At 36.2% G+C, this 24,756-nt stretch overlaps 1 protein-coding gene across 6 annotated transcripts in view; it reads left to right on the top strand.

The window, feature by feature from the left end:
* Positions 1-24,756, top strand: part of CNTN5 (contactin 5) — a 606,500-nt gene that overhangs the window by 555,493 nt on the left and 26,251 nt on the right. For 5 of the 6 annotated variants that reach the window (XM_077173967.1, XM_077173966.1, XM_054654812.2 and 2 more), the window contains 4 exons: positions 638-758; positions 14,320-14,478; positions 14,903-15,052; positions 24,030-24,100. In XM_077173967.1, the coding sequence (XP_077030082.1) occupies positions 638-758; positions 14,320-14,478; positions 14,903-15,052; positions 24,030-24,100 (501 nt within the window). The remainder of the gene's footprint in view (positions 1-637; positions 759-14,319; positions 14,479-14,902; positions 15,053-24,029; positions 24,101-24,756) is intronic. The other variant, XM_077173968.1, reaches the window with a different exon arrangement.

Raw genomic sequence — 24,756 nt, 5'->3', positions numbered from 1 at the left:
GACTGTTGGCTAAAATTCTAAAAAACAGAAATTTGAACTGGTCCTCTCTTTATATTCTCTATATATTTTTTGCACTTTTCAGCATTAAATACATACATATTTCATCAGGAAGGATGAGAATCATATAATATGTCCTCATTCACATTTAGCATTAACTTCCTCTCTATTAATAAAAAAAAAATCAATCAATATTGTCTTTCAAGTAATCTTAATTTTAGCACAGTAGTAAGACATATTCCAAATGTCACTGCATTACAGTAAAGAGGGAGAGGAAGAAAGTTCTTAATTTTTAATAGGACTTTTTTTAATACCACGGATAGCATCCAAAATATTTCTGTTCATCTCCTTAATGAATTTCTTTGTGCTAGTTAGAATAATTCGCTTTGAACATGCAAATATACGCAATGTGCTTTAAGCAAAGTCAAAGTTATTAAAAACCTGAAATGCTCTTCTTTAATCCCTACTAATAATTGTATAAATGCACTGTTCTGATAATCCCCACAAGAGGGTATTAGGACACATACGTTTTGTAAGATGAAAGCTGCATTCAAGAGTTGACTGTACAAAAAAAATCCTTGTGAACTACCTTGAACACAGATTTACTGAGTTTTAAACTGGCTCTTCATCCCTGTTTCAGCAAGCATCCTCTGCAGATTTAATGATCAGGAACATCCTCCTGATGCACGCTGGCAGATATGGTTGCAGGGTCCAGACCGCAGCGGACACCGTGTCGGATGAGACAGAGCTGCTTGTTAGGGGTGAGTATGCTTGTGGTTCTCCCCTGAAAACACAATCACTACACACAGCTCTACCAGGGACTTTTAAATAAGTGAGCTTCAGGGACATCTCTGCCATGCAGTAGTCCTCAGATTTTATGCAATTGAAGCCATTTGTGATTAACCTGCTGTCTTTGAAAGGAGTTTCAACATAAACTGACCTGCAGACACTGCAGAGAGAAACAAAAGACAGTGGGTTAATAGACAGTTTTAAGAGAGGTAACAGCACAAAAGGTATACCAGATTAGCTAAAATGCAGACAATTAGCCTTCACAGACCTGTGTAAGGTAGGTATAATGAGTTTTTGCTATTCTATTTGGTGCTTTGCATTTCATCTTATGGTCAAGCCATTCTTTCAGCTTTAGCAGTTTAGGAACATTCATTCATTTCCTAAGAGGGGTGATGCAGCCTTTTGTAAAATTATAGATATGAACTATGATACAGAAGCCCCATAATACGACAAGAATTTGAGTTTTTTCACACATGGAATTGTTAGCATTTGTTTACTGCATCTTTATGCCCCAGTCCCATAACCTGTTTAATTGTTTCACCTTTCATTGAACCTTCCTGATTATGCACATGAACTCAGAGTCCTTTTCCTGAAGGATCCCAGATCATACTGAGGATGCCAACTCCATTGAGCAGAGTGTTTCTGCATTCTGCAGTAGGGGTGTGCTGAGGAGATCTGAGGATCTGAAGTTCACTTACTGGCATAACAACTGGTGGGTCCTGCAATCCCAAGAGAGATGGATCCCTGCTAGGTAGCACAGCTGGGTAATCTTACTGTGGATGATACATTGTTAAAATAATAAATCAAGGCAGATATTAACATTTTAAAAACTCCAGATTTAAAAAAAATCAAAATTATTTGGGTATTACAATTCAAAAATACTTATTTTACTACATTCCACAATATCTTTAAATTTGATGTGTTCCTATCCAGCATTTCTAGGGTAAATATATGTTTTAAATGATAAAAAATATTTCTGGCTGACTATAGGGCTCTTCATTTCTTCATGAAAGTAATAGTTAAATATTTCCATAAAGACACTTTGAGGACCATCAGATTTCCATGAGTTATGGCACTTTTGGGATGGTTGTATTCAGTTGACTCGCTGTGTAATACCATTTTAGCTGCCTTATGAAATCTGATTCATCCTTCTGGGTTATGCAAGGCCTTTTGTGCCCCCTTTGTCTCAAACAGGAGCAGGAGGCTCTATGGATAGACAAGGCAATCTCAAGTTTAAATTGAACTTTTGTGACAAAAAGGCTTAGTTATTATCTAGGATAGACTGATTACAAAATTATTTTTTAAGAATCCTGGTTATATAAATTAGTTTATTGAATTTCCTGTAGAAATTAAATTCTTCTCTGAGGAAGAGGTCTGAAATTAAATTTTAAGAAAGGCATTGTAAGAAGTATCAGGATTCATTTACATGAGTCTCATCACCATGTCACTTTGCTGTTGAAGTAAAAGCTATAACTGCTTTGTAGTGGAATTTGAATTCAAATACACTTTGCTTACAATTTTCTCCTTTTCTTGTTTCTAAAATTGGATCATTTTAAGATAGAGCAAGAAATTTTGTTTTGTATTGCAGAAAATGTTTAAAGCACCTTCAGCGTAGAATTGTGAATGACTAGTCCTTACAGACATCAACAGTGCAAAAATCAAAAATATTTATAAGAATCTAATCTATCTCTCCTTATACTTTTACAGGAACTTCATTTTCATTTCAGTATCTCTAATTTTTTTTTCTCCCCTATCTCAGCCTGTAGAGTGCACTTAATGGTGTGCAATTTGACTGCGATGATCCCAAATTGTAGCACCTTTCAAACTTCTTTATGTTTAGCTTCTGGTGATACTGGACATTGTTTAGGAGAAGATACCAGCAGAAACAAATGTATCAGTAAATATTTCAGTTAACCCTGAAGAATTCCACTTGACAAAGGAAGTCATCCTCTAGGAAGAAAACTCATGCAGTAAAGTTTGCTATCCAAAGCCATATTATTCTTTGTTTCCAGAAAAGTTTATAGTCAAAATAATTTCATTTTATGCATATTACAAAACGTTCTTTTCTTTTAAATGTTACAGCTCAAAGCCAAACTGAGATAGCAGAAGCTTTATTAGGAGCTCTTATATGTATTGGTATAAGCAAACCTACAGCACACCCTTGCTCTGACCTTTCTTTCTCTCCTTTTGTCTCTGTAGAAAATACCAGTGATAATACTGATAATATCATACCAGCATATAACTCCATTTCAATCATTACTTTTATTGTAGGGTTCATATGGTATTTTAATAAATCATTGTAATTTTTTCTTGAAAAATTGTCCTTCTTACAATGTTTCTACATTAAATAAATTGGACATAGAGAATAAATTAAGTTAAAATAATCTCATTCCCCCTCCTTTAGATATTCATGAATATCAGAATCACTGCCACAAGCAAATTGATTAAATTTAAACTGAAGTATGCATTCAACTGGTTCTCTATTTTTAAGTCGAAGGACTTTTTGTCAGCACTTAATTACAAGTGACTTGCAACAGTATTGTACCTCACTGCAGCCTCCTCAGATGGAGAAAGCAGAAACAAAGTTTGCAGACTTCTGTTGCTCAAAATTAGCATCCTGATCTTTAACAGACAGACATTCACCGCTGTATTTTCAAGTGCAATGTCTCAGTATCATTTATAGTGTGGAAAACATAGAGTATCCTTAAATAATATTTATCTATTTTGAAACCATTTTTACTACTTGCTCTACTGGAAGTTCCCTTGATTATATTCCAGGGAATGTCACTATTTTTGCCCTTGCTTTTCTTTGCTCTGCATTATACAATGAAAGCTGTATTTCGAAAATATCACCAATGAAAGACAACACAAAGAACAGAGAATGTACAGTACCAAGTAAATCTCAATTTCTTTGAGTGTAATTACTCATAAGAAGGTAATTAATGGTGCAAGAAGATTCCTGAATTTACTGCATATATACTCGTGTGTGTACGAGTCTGTGTGTGTGTGTGTGTGTGTGTGTGTGTGTGTGTGTGTGTGTGTGTGTGTCTGAAAAACAAAGGAAATAAAGACAGCAGCAAGTTTCTATTCTGCAACTTTCTATAATGTGTTATACATTTTTTAAATTCAAAATTTAAATTTTTAAATTCACTACCTCACAAGTCTTGAATTTAGGTAATTTACAGTGAAAAACATATCTAATATTTTTTCAATAATGATTGTGACCTAGTGAATCTCTTTCACGAACATTTCAAAAGTATATATAAACAGATATTCTATGTCATGTTTGAACAAAATCAAGATTCAAGTCCTATCAGCACTAAATACTCAAAAAAAACCCTCCAAATACATCTCTAAGTTCTCTAAAATGTGATTAAACTATGTATATTAAAGTAAGAAAAACTTTTTAGTGATCCCTAGCATTTTTTTTGTAATGCTGCCAGTAATGTGGATTTCATTAGGAAGAGATGCTCTGCCAGTGACGAGTATTTCCTCTCCAGAATACAGCTCTACAAAATTTTTTGCAATTCATCATCACAGGTTTTTTTATTATTATTATGTTCCTAAAAAAAACCCTCATGATCTTTCATTCATCTGAGATCCACCATCCCCTCTAGATACATACATTGATTCTGTAGAGGTCCCCAGAGAGTCCTTTACTCTCTGAATACGGGGAGGATGAGAGAAGATTCAGATCAAAGGCCAGAACTGATTTAAGGCACAAGAAGCAATATCAATCACTTTTAACTTAGCTCAGCTACTGCAGTGCTCATCTATGAAGTAGGATAACTCTTTTTATCTGTCTCAGACCACAACTCAAAATCACACTTTCTCCTTAAAAGCATGCTATACCTACAGATGGCTTTTAGATGGGATCAAGATATGTTCAAGCCTCTTTCTAATGCAGAGGAGCCAAGAGCACAGAAATCAGGTGACAAACAAATGAGCACCTGGATGTGTAAGACACAATTTAGGGCACTTCCAGTAACCAAAATATTTTCTTCTTTCATTGAATTGACTCCTTCTGTAGAAATGAACAGAGGTTCCCTCAGTGTCAATGGCTTAAGCCAATACACTGAACTGTTTATTGGAAAGGGAAAAGCTAAATAGCTTTATAAAAGCTAATTAACAGGCATTCCACCCTCTGAACCAGATTGCCCTCCATTGGGGCAAAGATGGAGATAGTGGTAAATTTTCTGCAATATTTTCTGAAAGAGAGTCATCAGAGCCCATAACAGCAGAAGATATATATGCTGATGTATCTCAAGGACATCTAGAAGAGAAAACAGCTTTTCACAGAAGCTGGTAACTTTTCTAGCACCAAGCCTGCAGAAATGTGGTACCTCAAGTGCAATCCCAGGACAGAAATTATGTATGTCTGATGATCAAAGAAATAGTTTTAGTGGAGTGAAAGACTACAACAAAAATCACCTTTAAGGACACCCAAGTCATTACCTGATTTAATTTCATTTATGTCTTCTGTTGTTTGCTCACCTGAGGAAATGCAGAATACCTGTTTGCCATGCAAACAAGAATGTTTACAGGAGAATACAGACACTCACTGCACAGTCAATAAATGTTTTCCTCTGCACATGAAGACAAGAGTCATTTAAGAAGAAGTGATTTATGATTTTTGTGAATGCCAATCTTGTCCTTCACATCAGTCCAAGAATACTTGTCCCATGTCGTGTGCATTTTCTGGCTACCAGCCTTTACTTATCCACCCAGCTCTTCAACTTGCAGTGAATATTAAGTAGCAGAGGAGCAGAACTGCAGAATGCTACAGCCTGGCTGATTTTCCACCGAATATTGGCACACCACTAGTTGAGTTGTCTCTGTACTAATTTTTCACAAAGAAGTGGTTATCTAAGCAGAAGGCTCTAATACAGGATAAATATGCATGTCATGTTCTGACACTAATGATATCATCACAAACATGGGTGCCAAACACCCAAGTACCAGCCAAGAGACCTGCCTCTCACAGATGTCTCAGGTGATCTTGTAGCCAGCAATGTGTCAGCTTTTCTTGAGACAATGCCTGCTTGGTGAATTAATTTTTTGTTTTAAAGCACAACTTCCAAAAAGGGCTTATTACATTCCTATTTTCCATTATGTTCTTGAAATCTGAAGCTATCTGTGTTTTCATGTTTTCACTTCAGAGGATATCTAAATGATCCCATGCTTCAACTATGTTTTGCTGTGAAGATGTTTAGAACAAGAAATACTTTTATCATAAAGAGGTTGACACCATGAAAGGGCTGACCCTTACTACTGTACATTGGTTCAATTAGCTACAGTATTTTGTTTACAGTTTGTGTTTATTTAACCCATTAGTACAAAATATATTATACAGTGACTGGGAGGTTTTGAAGAAGACCAGCAGAAGTCAGAGATAAGAGCAAAAGGATACTTCTTACATTTACTTTACCAAAAAGTATCTCTTTTCTCTTAAAACACACAATTTCTAATGAATTCATTTGAAGCACTGCTTTGCCATAGGCAGCAAGAAAGAAAAGCTTGAGTAGAAAAATGTCCTTCCAAAGCTGTTTACTGTATATTTCTTTCTCTTTCTCCTGCTAGCTTGAAGGGCTGGCTGGAGAAAAAACATCTGTAGTTCAGCAAAGAAAAATAGTGGAAGTTGGGAACACCACGCAAGAGTCTAACTTGCTTTCACAGAAGTCATCATGAGTCTTCCTATAGTCAATTACAGGTACACTTTTGCATACACTGAGATGTGCAGTAGTCCTGGTTCAGCAGCAGTTTCCAAGAATAAGAGTCTCTTGCAGACTAGAGGATCAGTGCAAAACCTGCTGTAATACTTATCTCATATGGATGGGGACAGTGCTTCAAACATTTAGAACAGAGTGAGTGATTTTTGCTATCTAAACCTCCATATTGGTAGAGATGATAGTGACGCCACAGACACCAGAATAGTTATTTTTCACAGTTATCCATTTCATACATGACATTTAGAAGTATCATGACTGAATTAGAAATACAAAGTTGTGAATCAAAAAGATTGATTTACATCTGTGAAAGCTTCAGTGCCAAATCAACGCTACCAAGTTTCCAGAATGTTAATGCTTATTTAATAAATAAAAGCTTTTTATCATAACAAATTACTGGTTTCAGTAACATTAAATTTTCAAATTAATTCCATCAACTCTTACTCGCAAATTAGTCTTGCAAAGCTGCTTTACAGTTAATTATAACCAAAAGAGTAAGTTTGTATAGGTTTCAAACTACTCAGACAGATGCTGGATGCTGCATTATGCACTGCCAGTCTATGAAGCAGCGAGGTCATCTCCAAACTTTCTTTCCTTAAAATTTCTCCACCTACTCACAAAGGAGCAAAGACTAACGGTCCCAAAATTACTTACTCAGTGTTTGAATTTCTGCAGTGAACAGTGTAAACAAAGGTAGTGAGGGTTGATAGTACAAGGTAACTAAGCCAGGGAGAGTGTAGCTAAGATGACCATGAGGTCTCTGCCAGGAAAGTACAGCAATACAGCAGCCAGGCAAGTTTGCTAAAGATTTGAGTTTGAGGTGCTAACTAACGACATGTGCCACTTTCTAAAGAGAAAATATTTCAAATAAATGAAATGCATAGAAATTATTTATTCATGTTTCCTTTTATTTATCAATGATCATATAAAAGATCATTTCAGCACATTTAGTCCCCCTAATAATATATATATTTTTAGATAGATGGATGGATGGATAGATAGATAGATAGATAGATAGATAGATAGATAGATAGATAGATAGATAGATAGATATCACTCTCTACAACGACATGAAAGCAGGCTGTAGGGAGGCAGGGGTCAGTCCCTTCTCCCATCTAACAAGCATCAGGATAAGAGAAAATGGACTCAAGTTGCACCTGGAGAGCTTTAGATTGGATATTAGGAAAAAATTTCTTCCCTGAAAGGGTAGTATTGGAATATGCTGCCCAGGGAATTGATAGAATCACCAATTGTGAAAGTCTTCAAAGGATGCATGGTTGAGGAATTGGTGATGGACACAATGGGGCCAACTTAATGATTGGACTTGATAATCTTAGACGTCTTTTCCAACCTTAATGTCTCTATGATTTCATAATTTACTAAAAGTACTTTATAAAATATTTTTATATTACATATTTACTATCAAATATACTTTAGGAGAAATAATGTATTGGTGTCAGTTACACTACAAACAGCCCTGTGTTCTCTAAGCATACAGTTTAATTTGTTCACAGTACTATCTCATTCATCTACACTTAAGGATTTTAGTTGATTTAGATGCCGGTTATTTTCTGGGTATCTTAGTAATTGTTTACTCACTGTGCTTGCTTTTATTATCCTTTTCACTCCTACTGCTCAAATTGTGTTTTCTATTGTTATGGATGTCAACAGGCGCTGTGATTTTTTAAGAGTAAAAAAAATAAGGCCCAGTCCTCTTAATTCTCTTCATAAATGCTGTATATCCTTGGAAAATTATGAGCATATACAAAGCTAATTAAAATCCTTTGACCATTGCAAATATTAGTTAAAAAACAAGAAAAAACAAAACAAAACAAAACAAAACAAAAAAACATCGAAGGAAGCTTCTTTAAAATTGGGATGAAAATCATCTTCCTCCTACAACATAACACATGTATTTTAAGACTATGCCCTGAGAGCTAACCAAATGCACTGTGCATGCCTACTGTAAGTTATGTGAGCACTGAGATCAAACAATCAAACATCTACCTGCAAGCTGTAAGATGTTAAAATGAAGCAGAGCACAATCCGGTAGTGTGAAGGGATGAAAGTCTTTGTGGCTACAATGTGTGGTTTGAGTACACATTTTGTGGTCTAAAAATAAAATAAAAAGGTTAGAGCTATTCATCTTATAGACTGGCAAAACTAGCAATCTAAGCAACAAATCCACTCTTATCCTTTATTTTTTGAAAAGTAATGTTTCCTCAGAACTCCAGTGACCCAGAGCAAATATAACACAGGAACTGCTGGTTAGGTTGACCACCCTGCTCCTTGCTGTTGTGATATTGCCAATAAAACTTAAAGACAAGTACTTGGGCTTAAAGGCCTTCAAACACATTATTAAATGGAACATAAACAAGGTCAGCAGATTCTTGCTGGTCCTTGAAATTACATTTGGGCTGTAGCAAAGGCCAGGAAGATGCCCTGAGCACAAACCCTATTATTTGGACTCATAGAATATGTCCATAATACAGAACTGTTCCCTGAGGCCAGAGGGTACAGCAGAGTTCCAGTTCACACACTTACATTCCCAGTCCCCCTCCCTCAGGATAGGCATGTCAAATCACCTGTAAGGATTTGCCCCAGCACACAGTAATCCAAAGCACTGGTTGGAAAAGTCATAATTTCACAGGGCTTGTGGAATTGTGATAGGGTCTGTCTGCCAATGTAAGAGCAGGTAGGATCAGGGCTAGAGTTCAGATCTGTACTTTGGCCCTCTTCAGTGTAGCATCTTATTACATTGGAAGAGAGTACATACTGTAGATGGAGAATCAGCCCTTTAACCCACCAAAGGCTAAAGATTTTTTAGGCACAAAGATGTTTTTGACTTCACCAAAACATTTCCAGCAATTCAATCTTGTAATAAGACCTCTAATTTTTTAAAAAAAATATTTAAATTATATATATTCATATATATATATATGAATATATATAATTAAATATATATATATATCCACATCTTTTAAAAGCTGGTTTTTTTCAAGAGTTTAAAAATGATCCTTTGTTCTAAGAAGCTTTTTTTACAAGCATCAACTTATAGGTATGAACTTATTTGAATCAAAAAGTGTCTAGAAACAAATACTAAATTAAAGATCAGATGTGATGATGTTTATTAACTCAGTGCCTGAAAAAGACACACGTAGTCCTGGAAGTGCTGGTGCTCACAGTAGGACTGCAGAGAGTGAAGTAAACAGCATGAACCAGGGTTGGGACAGCTGGCAAGGGATGCCCTGCAGCACTAAAGGTAGTCATCAGGCCATGCCAAAGAGACACTGACAAAACTTAGTCTCTTATTCTACTTGGGAACTGCTAGCAATGTCATCCAGGATCAATTCCTAGGCTAGTAGTGCTTTTACACCTTAGATGAAATTCAAGTTCCCTGTGCTCTCCGTACATTTGTGTCAACAACTACTGCTACAGAGAAGTCCAGCTCAGAGGTTCTGGACTGCAATCTGCAATCTGAGCTCAGAAAAATCAGCAGCTCTCAAGGTTGCCTCATCCAAATTCACTATTTTTAGGTTTGCACAAGGCAGAGAAGTCATCAGGGCAAAGGGGCACAACATGACAGGTACCACTAAGGGACTTCTCAGGCAGAACACCAGGGATTTATCTTGACCCTCATCCCTGAAATGAATTGAACTATCCAGGCTGAAATAATCAATGTCTTCTTTTACTTACATTCCAACCCTAAGCCTAACCTTCCTGTCTATCCTGACACTGGCTGGGTTATAATCTCTCCATCAGCCCACAGCCCTTATGCACCTTACGGAAACCACACGTGGAGAGACTGGCATTATGGATGTATCCACCAGAGTGTCTCTAGCATCTACTATACCTCCAAATTTCTCTCCATCATCTCCTCCACTACATGTGAACACATAGTTTATCATAGCTGAGTACAGCAAAAGGGATTTATGGGGCAGCAGTCAAGCTCCTGTTTTATGCTGCAGCTCTATGTGCCTTTCCCAGTATTCCATAGTTTCTGCCTCTTTCTTATCCTCTTTTTCTCCACCTCTCACCTTCTTGAGGACAAGCCAGTGCACCTTGTCATTCAAAAAGCAAAAATCTTCAGGTAAAAAAATCTGTGTTTGTTAACTGCTACATATCAGGCTTCTTAGCTGTTTGGTAAAAGTAAGAATTCTCCTGGTCAGGCAGCAGTGAAGTAAATCAGTGCTTATTCTGGGGTACATAGGAAAGGGCACTGCCTCGCTGAATGACTACAGCTATTTTTGGTAATTGTTTTTCAAGAACTCTCACATTAACTTTGTATCATGGCAAGCAATCTAACAACCTCTCAGGATGATCATTCCAACAATAAAAAGATACATAAAACAAATTTGCCAAAATGCAGTCATGCATGTCCTGAAATGAAATATCAATCTATGGAATTGCTCTGAAAGGAGATAACTGACTCACATCCTTGAAAGTGGGTTCCCAGTGCCCCTAGAGTTGTGTAAGAGCCTATCACAGCCCCAAATGTCTTCTTCATGAAGGTCGACTGCACTATAGTGCATTTATGACCAGTCATTTTCTGTCTAGTTTCCAGATAAGCATTTGAACAGACCATGCATTTTTTCCTCAATTGGCTATTCTCAGCTAAAAAATTGTTTTAGAGATCCTGAGCAATAACACAGCCCTTGGGAGAAAAACCTTTCTGCATTAGCCATCTGACTGACACCATGAATGATAACACCCAAGCATCAAATTTAATGAGATTTCTACAAAAATGAGTGACATCTGCATAGCACTCATGTCCTGGCTAACTGTCATACATTTGTCATCACTGAGGCCTTTGTCCTTTATAAATCCACTTTCAAGAATGCCTGCTGTTGGAATTTGAAATGCTTTTTAGCAGTCACCCTGCAGACTGTGTAAGAGCACTCATCTCCGAAAGCATAATGACAGACTCTCATGCCTAGGAATGCATCTAAAACATTTAAAAAACAGAAGAGAACTCTGACAAAAAATATATTGAGAATTTAGCAGGGGATGTCTGCATAAATATTATTTTACATCCTTTAATATCAGCAAGGTGCATATCCTTTTGTTATAATATAGTGGCTAGAAACACTTTAACAATATTCAGAGTGCATGGGAGAAATATTGTTATAAAGGAAGTGTACTAAAATATTTCCCTTTAATCTTGTTTGTGCTTGGGACCATTGTATAATTCTGGGCCTAGGGCTCCAACCCAGTAAAAGCATATGATTGTATCAAAATCCCAACTTTCCTCTAAACTTTCCCTCATGGCTACAAATAAAAATTTCACTAATATCTTCCTAGATCAACAGATAGCCTGAAACAGTAGAGGATGGAGATTGAAGAATCACCCTATTTTATTAAATTAGCCCCAGGACTTTCTCTTTTGAGACAAAGATCTGACCTGGTGCTTCCCAGCAAAGAGCAGCAAGCACTTGGCAGGAAGGCAGGAGTGCAGAGAGCACATCTTTCTGCAATGTTTTCTCCAAGGAAGAAAAGCAAGCCATTTCCATTGCAAATGGAATGGGATTCTGGAGGGCCAGGAGCTGCAAGGTGTCTAATGGGAGGCATCATTTTCTTCCACCTATTGCTTGTGGCACAATCAAAGGCACTGACAGCAACAAAGACAAGCCTGATGAGCATGCAGAGCAGGGGAAGAGGAGAGATTCCCAGCATTGAAGATGTTCATTGCCCATGGAAGTGGAAAACCTTTTTCCTTGTTCTTCCTATGGCCCAGAGCCATATCCTGAGCTCCTGTGAAGACTGTAGTGTGTTGTGAAGACAATATTCCTCCATCATACATCCATAGTGCTAAAATTTACTTCATTGAACCTCCTGAATTTCAAACATTTTTTCTCTTTCTTGTTGCTATTATTTCTAAATGCCATATATTTCTAGCATTTTATTGTCAATTATTCGCTTGTAGATCATTGCCAAGTAAATAGAGGCAAGTGAATAGCACAATTTGCTCTCTCATTTATAGGATTCAATGTTTCTTTCACTCTGAAGATATTGAGTCCAATTGTTACAAAATTCTGATCCTACTGCTGTAACAGTTCATGTAGCCATGTTTTAGTTGAAGGCATATCAGAGGAAACATAAAGCTGTTTGCAGCTGCGAATGACAAAAAATCACATTATATACAAATACTTCAATTAATGGGGTTTTTAGCCTTTGATGTTCAGATGAATTTGTTTCTAATCACGCACTAAGAAACCCAGCCAGAAAATATTTGATTGCATGAAATAGTACTAAAATATAAAAATTATTAACTCTGCAGTGCTGAAATATTGGCTGCAACTTTCTCTTCAAAGGGAGCCACTAAATCCCTGCATTTGCCACCTTGATCTGCAGGTGCTGAGCTCTGACACTTCAGCAAGTGCCACTACAGCACTCACCAGAGCTCAGAGGAATGGAGGTTTCCAAATGTCCTACTCCACTACAGCTCATGATATGCTCAAACAACATTGGCTCCTTCAAAAGTGAACCAACAATGGCTTTCTATTAATGAAGTTTTGGTCCCTTCCTGCAGTTCCATTTTTGGAGAAGGTATCTGTTAGTGTATTTCTGATTTCACAGTCCTCCATCTTTTTAGAAGCACAAGCAAAACATCAGCCTTTCATAGCAAGAAGATGGAAAACAATTACAAGGGCCTTGGATGCAAAAATAAAATTATATTTTTCATAAATCACTATAGCTATGAATATAATATGAATATTTTATGGAAGTATCATGTTCTGTCCTCCAGGACTAATATAAGCTTTTAAGTATAAGAAACCACAAGAAAGAGCTTTGTTTTGCATTTACACATGACAGAGATACACATTTTCCCCAAAACATCTGGTTATAAACAACTCTGGAGGAGGATCCTGAATCAGGACAAACTTGCCTCTAATGTAGTTCAGCAAGTGTTAATGGACAATGTTTTCAAAACACCAGCCATATCAATAATCAAGAAGAATTAAATAAGAAAATTATGGATGGGAGTGGAATGGTACAGCCACATTTTTCTTTGCAAAGTCTTTTATGTTACCAGAGACCTCACTTTTTGCAGCAGTCACATGGCCTATACAAAGAGTGATTAGCATATTCTCATTTAGAGAAGCTAAATGGAAAACAATAATCCTTTACTTTTCAAATTAAGGAGTTCTCATGTGATTTTTTGGTGTTTTAATGGCCCCTAAGTAATTTTCAGCTTTTAAAATATTTGGGTTTGGGTTTTTATTTTAGTTTTAGAAGGTTTCAAGCAAACAGTTAACGGACTTCCAGCAGGAATTTATGCAGCTATCCTGAGTGAGTGAATTTGAGAAAAAGGATGAATGCTGTATTCTTGATTCAGGTATTAGTGATATTATTGTTCTTCATGAAGAACATTCTCCCATGCTTCATTTTTCTTGCCATCTGTCTTTCTCACTGACAAGTCGCACACAAAGAGATGACTGTGACTGTTCAGTCTAACCTGGATGCTTCTTAAAGTTCCTCTTTTTTTCCTCTAATTTTAGGTTCAGAACAATTATAATGGAGTTTTGGGGGTGTTTTTTAATCCATTTCTATTTTTAGTTCTTCAGCTGTCACTCTGACAAGTTAATGGATGTTCATTCATGCAGCATCTAAAGAATAGCGACAATCACAGTTTACCATCAGAAATCGTGGAAATGAGGTATTTCCATGATGTAGCACTGTGTATCTTAGCTCTCGTATTACATGGATATTGAACTCCACTGGGTCCCTACAGAATGCATCTCCTATATTAATGCTGCACATCCACGATCATGGTGTAGTCTGTTTGATTATTCCACTTTATTTCTAGGTCCTCCTGGTCCCCCAGGGGTTGTAATAGTGGAGGAAATTACAGACACAACAGCAACACTCTCCTGGAGTCCTGGGGCAGACAATCACAGCCCTATCTCCCTCTACAACCTGCAAGCACGCAGTCCATTTTCTCTTGGCTGGCAGACCGTAAAAACAGGTGAGAAAAATTTTCAAACAGCACAAGTAGACTATTCAAAACTCCTGATCATAACAGTAATAATCACTGGCAACTACAGGAACAGATACTCTTCAGAAAACAATGACAAATTAAAATCACTGATTTTTTTTTTCTTTTTTTTATTCCTTTTGTGTTACTTAGCAACAGCTCTGAAAGGACAGCACAAAGACACCTGCCACGATGCATCTGTGAATAAGCAGAAAGCTCTCCCCTAAATCCTTCAATCTGTGTCTTTTCAGGAATACTACAGTGCCAAAAACCTAGCTGCGATTTCTGACATATTAGATCCTTGATGTCGATCATTTCTAATGGCCATGTTGTACCACAAAGTCTGCTTTCTGTTGAGATACTGCACACCAGCTTCAGATTTCTGAGTGACTTAAAATTTCTTTATTGTCTCCAGTTCCAGATCTGATAAGTGGTGACATGGAGTCTGCTATGGCTGTGGAACTGAACCCCTGGGTGGAGTACGAGTTCAGAGTAGTAGCAACCAATAAAATTGGGACTGGAGACCCAAGTGCACCATCGCGAGTGATCAGAACCAATGAAGCAGGTAAGGAAAGAATAAAAAGATTTTTTTTACAGCACTATCAGAAACAAGACCCACTTAAATATAATAATAGACCTAATCTCTTTTCACTGGTACGCATCTGTGTGTCCAGTAACCAGGTGATATTCTTTGTAGTGGGGAGACAGTTTGTTTCAATTACAGGAATAGTGCTTAACTTGCAGAAATTTCAAATAAAACTATTCCCTGCTCTTCTACCCCATCTGAGCTACTTTACTTTTTATCTTACACATAAGCTATTGCTGTCTTCCCTCTGATAAACTACCACTGCTCTTAAATTAGGCTGTTTTGCAGTCTCTTCAAACAACGGCTACTAAGCAGCCTCTTCCCCCAAATTTTTCACAACTTCTCTCACTGACAGAGCATGGAATTTTTTCAGCAAGATAGGAAAGTCATAAAAGACTTCTTAATTTAAAATACCTTGTATTCTAAGTGTTTCTTTGTCTTGCACACTCTACTGTGAACAGTTACTACATTTTAATAAATTTCATTGTATTTCTAATTAGGATTATACTTTGGGAGACCAGAAAAACAAAATATCCTATTTGCATCTCTTGAAAGTACAATGGACTCATAAGATTTGGAATCATTGACAATATCTTCTTTATCTTCCTTCATTCTGCCCAAGTCAAAGAAGATAAAGAAGGACTGGGAACCTGAGAAAAATACCTAGGCACTTAGAAAGGCATGTTTTAAGAAGCAGAAAGAGGTAGAGATAGGATTTGGACAAAGCCTCAGATGGGAACTACATGTCAGAACACTTTCACATTATTCTCCATTCTTTTTTTTTTTTTGTTATTTAAGATGCCTAAACAGATTATTTTGTGTTTTGATTCTTCATCAGTTGAATAATTTTTAAGTAACCTGTTGCACCACTGTGAAGACCTCATGCCTGCCTTCTCAGTGACCTCTCCACAGGCACTGGGAGCTGCTGTTAGGTTCCCCAAGACCATCTCTGCTCCAGACTGAACAAGGCCAGCTTCCCCAACACCTCCTCACAAGGCCACTGCTCCAGCCCCCCTCCACCCCAGTGGCCTCCCCTGAATTTATACTAATTGATCAATATCTTCCACATTGTGGCACCCAAAATTGGATACCCTATTTCAGATGAAGTCTAACAAACCTATCTGCAATTGTAATAAGACATATTTATGTTTTCCTGCTTTAAATAACAGTGTAGTTGCCGGTTGATATTAAATTTCACTGTGCAGTCATGGAACAGCACTGAAGTGATTTGATTCCCATTCAGGCGTGTTGAAAGATGCTTCCTTTCAAATTCCCTCACCTTCTTTCAGCTCCCATAGTGTGAAGCTCAACAACTTGATAGCAGAAGCTTCAGATGCTTCTGAATTCCATTCCATTAAGAAATTCATTCCATTAAGAAAAAGATGATAGAAATAAAAAGCACAAATTTTTATTTTTTTTAAAACTCCCTTTTTTCACCACCATGATTCTTTCCTTAATTTTGTACTATATTTCATTGGCAATACAAATTCTTCTGGACCCCAGTGTTTGAACAGCTTTTCCATTTGTTCAGATTATACATATCAGAGAGGAGAAAAACATTCCAGAAAAAGTTTGTCCTGAAATAGGCTGCACCCCTGGTATTATGCTCTTTCAGACTGAGGAATATTTTCGCTGTTTTCAAAAGGATGGTTCAGTATCTCAATTGACCAGGTGCAATTAAATTGTAGGCTTAAGTTTTTCTGACAAACAAGTTTGAAAATGTTAAATTTCATCCAGCTGGTGTGTTTTTAGGGTCCTTCTCCTTCTTGCCCAATTTTTAACAAACTAAGCCTCTATTTGCTAAAACATATTCTTATAACTCAAGTGAAACTTAATGCATATTCATTTTCAATATTCTTTGCAACTTTACCTCTGTAAAAATGAATGATAAATCATAATATTGATCAGCAAAAACAAAATTATGGGAAAGAAGAAGCATGCAATGTGTGATGAATTTTTACCTGGTGCTTGGTATTCATTTCTGGGTAACATTCCACTGTTTTTGACATCAGAAAGAACAGAGTCTAACTCAAGAAAAAAGCTAGAATCTGCACAAGGTTGTTAAATTGGAACAATAAAACAATGGATTCTGCTTTAAATAAAGAACCAAATAAATAAAAAAAAGCCCAAACTGTTACACATATGGTTCTTTGAAAAATGGCACAACGCACATAATATGTATGGCACTCTTGAAAGGTCAGAGCCCTCATGATCAGCTTCATTCAGGCAGCCAGCTTTTCCTTAACTTCAGATATTCCTGAAATTCAGAGTCTGTTGCCTCTGTATTCTGATACCTTTTCTGATACCTTTCAATGATTTTGGGAATTATCACCCCTGGTATAGTTTTTAGATGCCGAAGAGAAAAGAAACCAGTAATAGTTTTCATTGTCTTACAATAGTTTTCATATGGGTTTTCAAATTAGCACATAATTCCCTATCTTAGTGAACCCATTGAGCCATTATTTTTCACAATCTCTTTATTATGAATTATTTTTATCTGAAAGCTTCAAGGGAAACTGTCTATTAGCATGATGCCCAGTTCTAATATCATAGTTCTCAATTCTTAAAGGACATTAATGTGATAGGTCATATTTCAGAAAGAACATGGCATGAACCTCTCTACTCATGACCCAGGCAGAGCAACCAGAATAATCAGTGCTATTTGCACTGATGGTAGATGTGGCCCACAAGTGCAAATGGGCAGGTTGCCCCTGCACTGAGTGGAAATCCAGAAATATTCATCTCCCAGCTGAGAAAGTGAATGTGACTCATGTTCAAGTAAGAGTTGAGACCCTTCAGGCTGAATAGTAGCTATGTAGACAATCCACAGAGGCAGCAAATGTGTGATTCTGGTTCCATTATTTTACACTTAAATGGAAATCTGCATCTGTAGTTTAATGGCACAAGAAAATTTGATTGAAGACTAAAGTCTCTTTTTATCCCCACACCTCACTTATTTTGTCACTCCTTATCCAAGATAGTAATAACACCATATATTACTTCATTATCTAAAAATACCTATAAAAGTAATAATTCAGATGGTATAATGAAACCCACAGAATAATAAACAGGTTTTTACTTGCTTTAATTTTTTTAATTAAACTCTAATCTTGTTACTTAGCTCATATTTAGTTAACATGATTGCTTTTCATTGCTACTTCCATTGGAACAGAAAATACCACAATTTTCTGGCACATCTAACTTATAGCCAGCTGCTGCATTTTTGTCAGTTCTAGCGTTGATACATATTTTACAGGTCCACAAGTTGCAAAGAGCCAATAACATGAATTTAAACATGTCTGGCATTCCACTAAGACAGTTGGGGCATTTGAAGCCTGGGGGCAAAGCATCAGTTACATTATCTATTCATGAGGAAACATGGAGTGAGAGAAATTGAGTGGAATCTAAGTTTAACCTGTTAATCATGCATGCAAACTTGATTTTAGGAGGAAACAATGTAATGCACTCTTTTAGTAGCAGACTGTACACTGGTTATATTTTTAATAAATCCCTATACTGCATTAAGTTGTCCTTATTCTCAGCTAGAATTCCTTCACGGCATAACAAGAAGTGTCTCTGTCCCAGGAAAAAAGTTGACCATTTTAGACCAGCTTTATCTTCAGGGTTTTTTTGTTGTTGGGGGTACTGTTTTATTTGTGATTTGTATAAAAGAAGTTCCAGCTTTTCCCATTATCAAAACTATTTTTATACTATAAAAAAATTAAAGATTGATAACCTGCTGCATCTGGGACATTTGCAGATGAAGGCATGGTCTACTAAAGCCTTTGTAAAAAATCTGCTTTTTCCATGAAGAAAAACAAAAGGAGAAAGTAGGCTGTAATCACTGACTGGAGGCTACTTAGGCTTTGGATTGCAGGCTCAAGCTAATACTGACAGGAAATCCAAATGTGTGTGTGACAGAAAATGGAGCAGAAATGACCTGCATTTGTTCCATAGTATACACCTATGCCACAGCATTCAGGCAGGATTTCAGCTCTGTAGGTGGTGATTTGGAGACTATTCAGGCAGAGTCTTGCAGTCACACACGACCCTCTTGTCAGTGAATAGAACCAAATTTGAGCTCATAATTACAAATATTAATAAAACAGAGGAAATGAGAACATTTCAGATTCTGAGACCAGTAGGGCCATCCTTATTTTCCAGTAGTTGAATATGTGTGCTGTCCACTTCTGAGATGCTGGCATGTTGTACATTTCATTCCTGAACAGATGGGTTGTGCCTTGTTATTCTGGGAGGGTGACAGCTGGAGGACTGGTCTTCCACAGAAAGAAAGCATTTTCACTTAACACATCCTCCTGTTTCCCAGATGTGTACTGCAGGAGACATACAGAGATACACACACAGGTACATACATGCATATAGAGGGAGAATGGAAGGCAACTGGGAAGAAAAAACTGAATGTGTTATATCTTTGGTCTCATTTTAAACAGTTCTGCCAAGCTGGTGACAAGCCCTCTTTCCCTCGCCTGTATCTTTTCTACAACTAAAAAACATAGTTTTTCAAGCTGCATCTGTATCTTAGGTTATAAAAAGCTTTAAAATAAATAAGTAACAGCAACTGTACCTTGAGAAAAGGTACAAGTCATTTCTTAAGGACTAAAGCCAAATTCATTAATCTCCAAAAAAAACATGTAGCAATATAAACATTTTTCTTAATTTTTCTTTATTTGACAAAAATTTCAGAACTTATATAAAAAGTAAATAATACCAAGTAATTTGAATTACAAATAAATTAAGAAATACAGGATTCAAGTAGAGTGAGAAAGACCTTGTGAACTAAGTATTGAATTGGGATTTGAGAACTCTGGACTCATTTGGTTATGAGAAAACTATAAATTTGGGCTGCTCAGCTCAGCATCTCTTAGTCTAAAAACAGGAGTTTAATAAGACTATTACTTCTCTTTGTCTTCCCTTTAGGTGATATATTCCCTATCAAAGGGTAAGGATCAAATCTCGGTACAGGTTTCTACTGCAATGTTACAATCAATTATACTCAGTTACAATAAATTATAATTTTGGCTGCTAAATAATTTTGTTCTTCTCAAAAAATTAAGAGAGACTACAAAATTAAGATTCTGTATTTTTCTCTTCATAATAGACAAAACACATTGAAATAAGCCACTAGACATTTCCTTGGGGGGAAAAAAGGTAAACAAACAAAAACAAAGAACAGAAATACTGTTAAAGTATTAATTCTTTATAAAATAACATTTTTAAATTTTATTTGCAAGACTGACTGGAATGTTAAAAAGAGCATAAACTGCCCTACAAGTACTTTCAACTTTTCCAGGTTCAGTGTGATATTTTCTTATTTATTGGTTGCTTATTTACTTTTCTTTAGCAAATTAGAACTAAAATAATAATTTTGGATTAAAATTAAAAATCTCTGTCAATTCAAGCCAAAATACTCTCATCTGTCTTTCGAGTTTTATTTTTTTATTTTTAAAAACTGAATCAAAATACAAATTATATTTTTAAGGTCAAATTGCTATGCTTCATTTTTTATAATGTGAAAATGAAATATTTAGTGAGTTATAATATTTTTCCCAAAACTGATTACCAAGAATCTTTGAATCAGCTCATCTTTGCAGTCCACCAATTTCATTCAAAAATAAACAAAAAACCTAAACTAAAAAACCACCACAGATAATCCATCAGCCTTGCAGACTGAAGAAAAAGGAATTTTTAAAATCTAATTAAATCAACATAAAGCACAGAGCAATTTTCAAAATTTTGGACACAGTGAAAGTGAAAGAAAGTGAGTATCTACCCCATATGTTTGTGGTTTCATAGCTATGGTATTACCCACCATTTCAAAAGCTTCCCCATTTAAATGTTTTACATTTAAATATAGGTTAAAAATATATACATGACACTGCAGCATTTTTCAGCACTTTATAACCACTTTTCCTATGCATAAAACCCTCAGCAATAGCAATTCTGTGCACATTTTTGTTTGAAATTAAAACTCTGGTTTTCATCCATATTTAGCTTGTAATGATAAGATACACATGAATTATTAAACAATTGTCATGGCTTCCTGTATAAGCTTTATCTTTCCATATCACCTTTTCTTCATTGATATCTTAAGTATCTTGTCAAATGTTTTGTAGGACTGCTGAGAGCTACATTCTCCATGTCTGCTCCTAGAAAAAATGTTAATGGCTTTTTTGTTTGGTTTAGAGGAGATAAGTTTTAATAGATTTTAATTTGACTTTCATTTCCAGCATATCACAGTAATTTCTTGCAAATGGAAAACAGTAAGAAAAAAATCCTGCTATTTGCATTCGAATCAAACTCCTGGCACATTCATTTCAAGATTTTTATTTGTTTGCACTAAGTAGGGGGTGTATTTATTCAGAAGAAAAATACCAAACTTCTGAGCTTTGATAAACCTTAAACAAAAAAGGTCCTGATGTCCTCGTTCTCCAGGTGCATGTATCTTTTTTCCAGGAGCCAAGTGTAGGCATCATATTTGTGTATTTGGTGCAAGTGCATCTCCACTGCTGAGAATTAACAGCATAAAGATTGGGAAGTCATTAATTGCATAGCAACAAACTCAGGCCGTGAGTGAGTAAATTCAGATATAACATTGATATAAAGGGGATGGTGCTGAAAGCAAGGCTGATGTACAGGCTTGGTGTCTGGCAAAAAATGTTTCCTTTTAATAGTTTTCTTCACTTAATAGTTACTCATTTCAAACTGTCTCACTCTAACTATGCATGCTCTACTTTGCTGCAGTGCAGAGGAAATTTATTCTTTTGACACATTTATTCTTTTAATGGTTATTCATTTGAAAGAGTTTCACTGTGTGAGTGTACATTTTAGTGTCGTGCAAAAGAAATTCATCGTTTTGACAGTTTTATTCTTTTAACGTTTATTCATTTAAATAGGGCCACAGTCTGCAACATTATTAACAAGAAAACTCCAGAAAGAGGGTGCTGCAGGTTAAATAAGTTCATCATGTTGGATGCTTCAAAGGACTACAGCATACTCTCTCATTTCTAATGTGGCAGGCACCTACATAAAAACTTCATTTGTCTCTATAATTTACCCAAAAATACCTTAGAGAGGCAAGAGAAAAATGGGCGCCAAACAAGGTTTAAATATGCTTCATTAGAGATGGCATCATCATTTTAGGATGTTAATTAACTGTCAGATGAGGCTTCATCTGCATCTTTTCATGCTAGACCATTTGTCACACTGTTGCACATTGATTGTATTCTTTCTACTCATTTTTTAATGGGAGGGAGGGAGGGAGGGAGGGAGGGAGGGAGGAAGGAAGGAAGGAAGGAAGGAAGGAAGGAAGGAAGGAAGGAAGGAAGGAAGGAAGGAAGGAAGGAAGGAAGGAAGGAAGGAAGGAAGGAAGGAAGGAAGGAAGGAAGGAAGGAAGGAAGGAAGGAAGGAAGGAAGGAAGGAAGGAAGGAAGGAAGGAAGGAAGGAAGGAAGGAAGGAAGGAAGGAAGGAAGGAAGGAAGGAAGGAAGGAAGGAAGGAAGGAAGGAAGGAAGGAAGGAAGGAAGGAAGGAAGGAAGGAAGGAAGGAAGGAAGGAAGGAAGGAAGGAAGGAAGGAAGGAAGGAAGGAAGGAAGTCAAAGGCACCATATTTGCCAGATGAACATAGGTTTATTGGAGGGAAACACAATAGAAATCTCCCCTATAAGTCTGCTAAGAGCCAAAGATAAAATAACACCTGCTTCAATTCCAGAAATATGAATCAGAATCAGTCCCTAGACCTTGTTGGGTTACATCTTTTATGAGGAAAAGCAGAATCAGGCTTCTGGTCTTTATCGGGGAGTTGAGGGTTCAACAAGTGACTATCCAAATGAATTCTGAAGTCTTAGGTGGACAGACAGGAGCTAATAAAAATTGCATTTTCATTGAACTCAAGCTTTCAATGGCACAGGAAACAGAGAGGACTGTGTACATTTATTTAAATGCATCTTATTTTGTATAGTTCAAAGGCCGAGTGCTACTCACTAAATAAGTTAAACATGCAATAAGGCCTAAACACTTAAAGGCTCACAGTAGATCTCTACCAGTGACCTATGTACTGCTGTAAAGAAGAAAATAAAAAGTTTGTATCTTATGACAAATTTAATCAAATAGAGAATGCAGGCATTGCCTCCTCACAGTAAATAAACTCAAGACTTGGGCCATTGTAGGAGTTTCATTAGAGGCACTAAACAAGGTAAAAGAAATTATACAATTCCAATGGAATAACCGATATTTCTGTTTTTGCAAAATGTGATAATTCAAATAAAAATGGTGATGATAGTTATAATTTACTTTAAAGAATTTCATTCACTGCTCTTGTTCTTTAAAACTGCAACAATGAGCTCAATTTTTCAAGAACTGTGGGTAGTACTGTTTCCAGCATTTTGCAAGAAATCATGACGGATATTTGCAGTTGGCTGCTTTAAAATTTCTGAAAGTTGGCTCCCCAGTAGAGCAAAAATAGATTTACAATAATTAAAACATTCTAAATCAATAACTACCTGAAAAATAATAGAGACATTAATAATTATGTTGTAAGATTTTACCTGAAATCTGAAATATGTCAGATTTCTTGGCATTTCAAGTTTCTTGTTAAAAAATGACAAACATTAACAAGGTAATTCCTGTTTTATCTCTTAAGTGATCTGTACATTGAAATTTTTACCAATCTGCAAAAGACCTAGTGCTTAAACATTTTTTTTATTGCAAAATTATTTCCATTCTCTGCTTATGTTTTGTTTGATTTTTCTAGCTAGTGTGTGCAATTCTCTCAAATGAGGCTTGAGCAAATTTTCTTTACCACAGAGTGCTATATTTTTATTCCTGTTCTGATTTAACAGTCTCATGTCTTCTGCAGCAATTTATTGCAATGGGGAAAACTTCAATAACTTGGATATTCTGGTTTGTTTTGTTTTGTTTTGTTTTTCCTTTTTGTACACAGTGCCAAAGACACCTCCAGCTAACGTGAGTGGCAGAAGTGGAAGGCGACATGAATTAGTAATAGCATGGGAGGTAAGGGATTTTTCTGTTTAAAGGTTTTGTTTCATGTTAACTTCTTTGAGGCCAAAGTAAGGAGTACTCTACTGAGGTTTCCTTACAACAAATCTTGGCAACACATGAACACAAAATACTACTCTTAAATATGTTCTAAAATTTCAAAGTACTGTGGATTTTCATGAGTTTTGAGTAGAAGACATTATGGTATCAGCTCTGAAACAATTATTTTTTTAATTGCTGAATAAAAATAAAGTAAAGAGAATCTTGTGAACATATTTGGAATGTAAGATGCAACACAGATATATGGTCATGCCAGTGGGAGAGTTGCTTTCTCTGCTAATTATGAAAAATAGTAGAATAGAGACTTTTCTTAAGGAGTTTTCAAAACTTCTAGATTCATCCCTAAAAGTTTCAGATTCATAAAAATTCATATATACATATATATATATGTATACATACTCAAGGAAAATTCCATCAAATAAAGATATGGGTTTATAATGAAAAAATTTTAAGCTTAGCCAATTTGAGGACTGATTCAGATGGTAAGAGACACACCAAATTCTAATTGTTTAAATTGGCAAATTTTAGGACATCTAAAGAGACTGTCTTCTGTTGGCGCTTCTGCCTTTTTTGACATCAGCTACCAAGGAGAGCTGAGACAGAGGTGATTT

Source organism: Agelaius phoeniceus, chromosome 2 (genome assembly GCF_051311805.1).
Source record: "Agelaius phoeniceus isolate bAgePho1 chromosome 2, bAgePho1.hap1, whole genome shotgun sequence".
Taxonomy (NCBI): Eukaryota; Metazoa; Chordata; class Aves; order Passeriformes; family Icteridae; genus Agelaius; species Agelaius phoeniceus.
The sequence above is the reverse complement of the archived record's forward strand: the minus strand, read 5'-3'. Positions and strand labels throughout refer to the sequence as shown.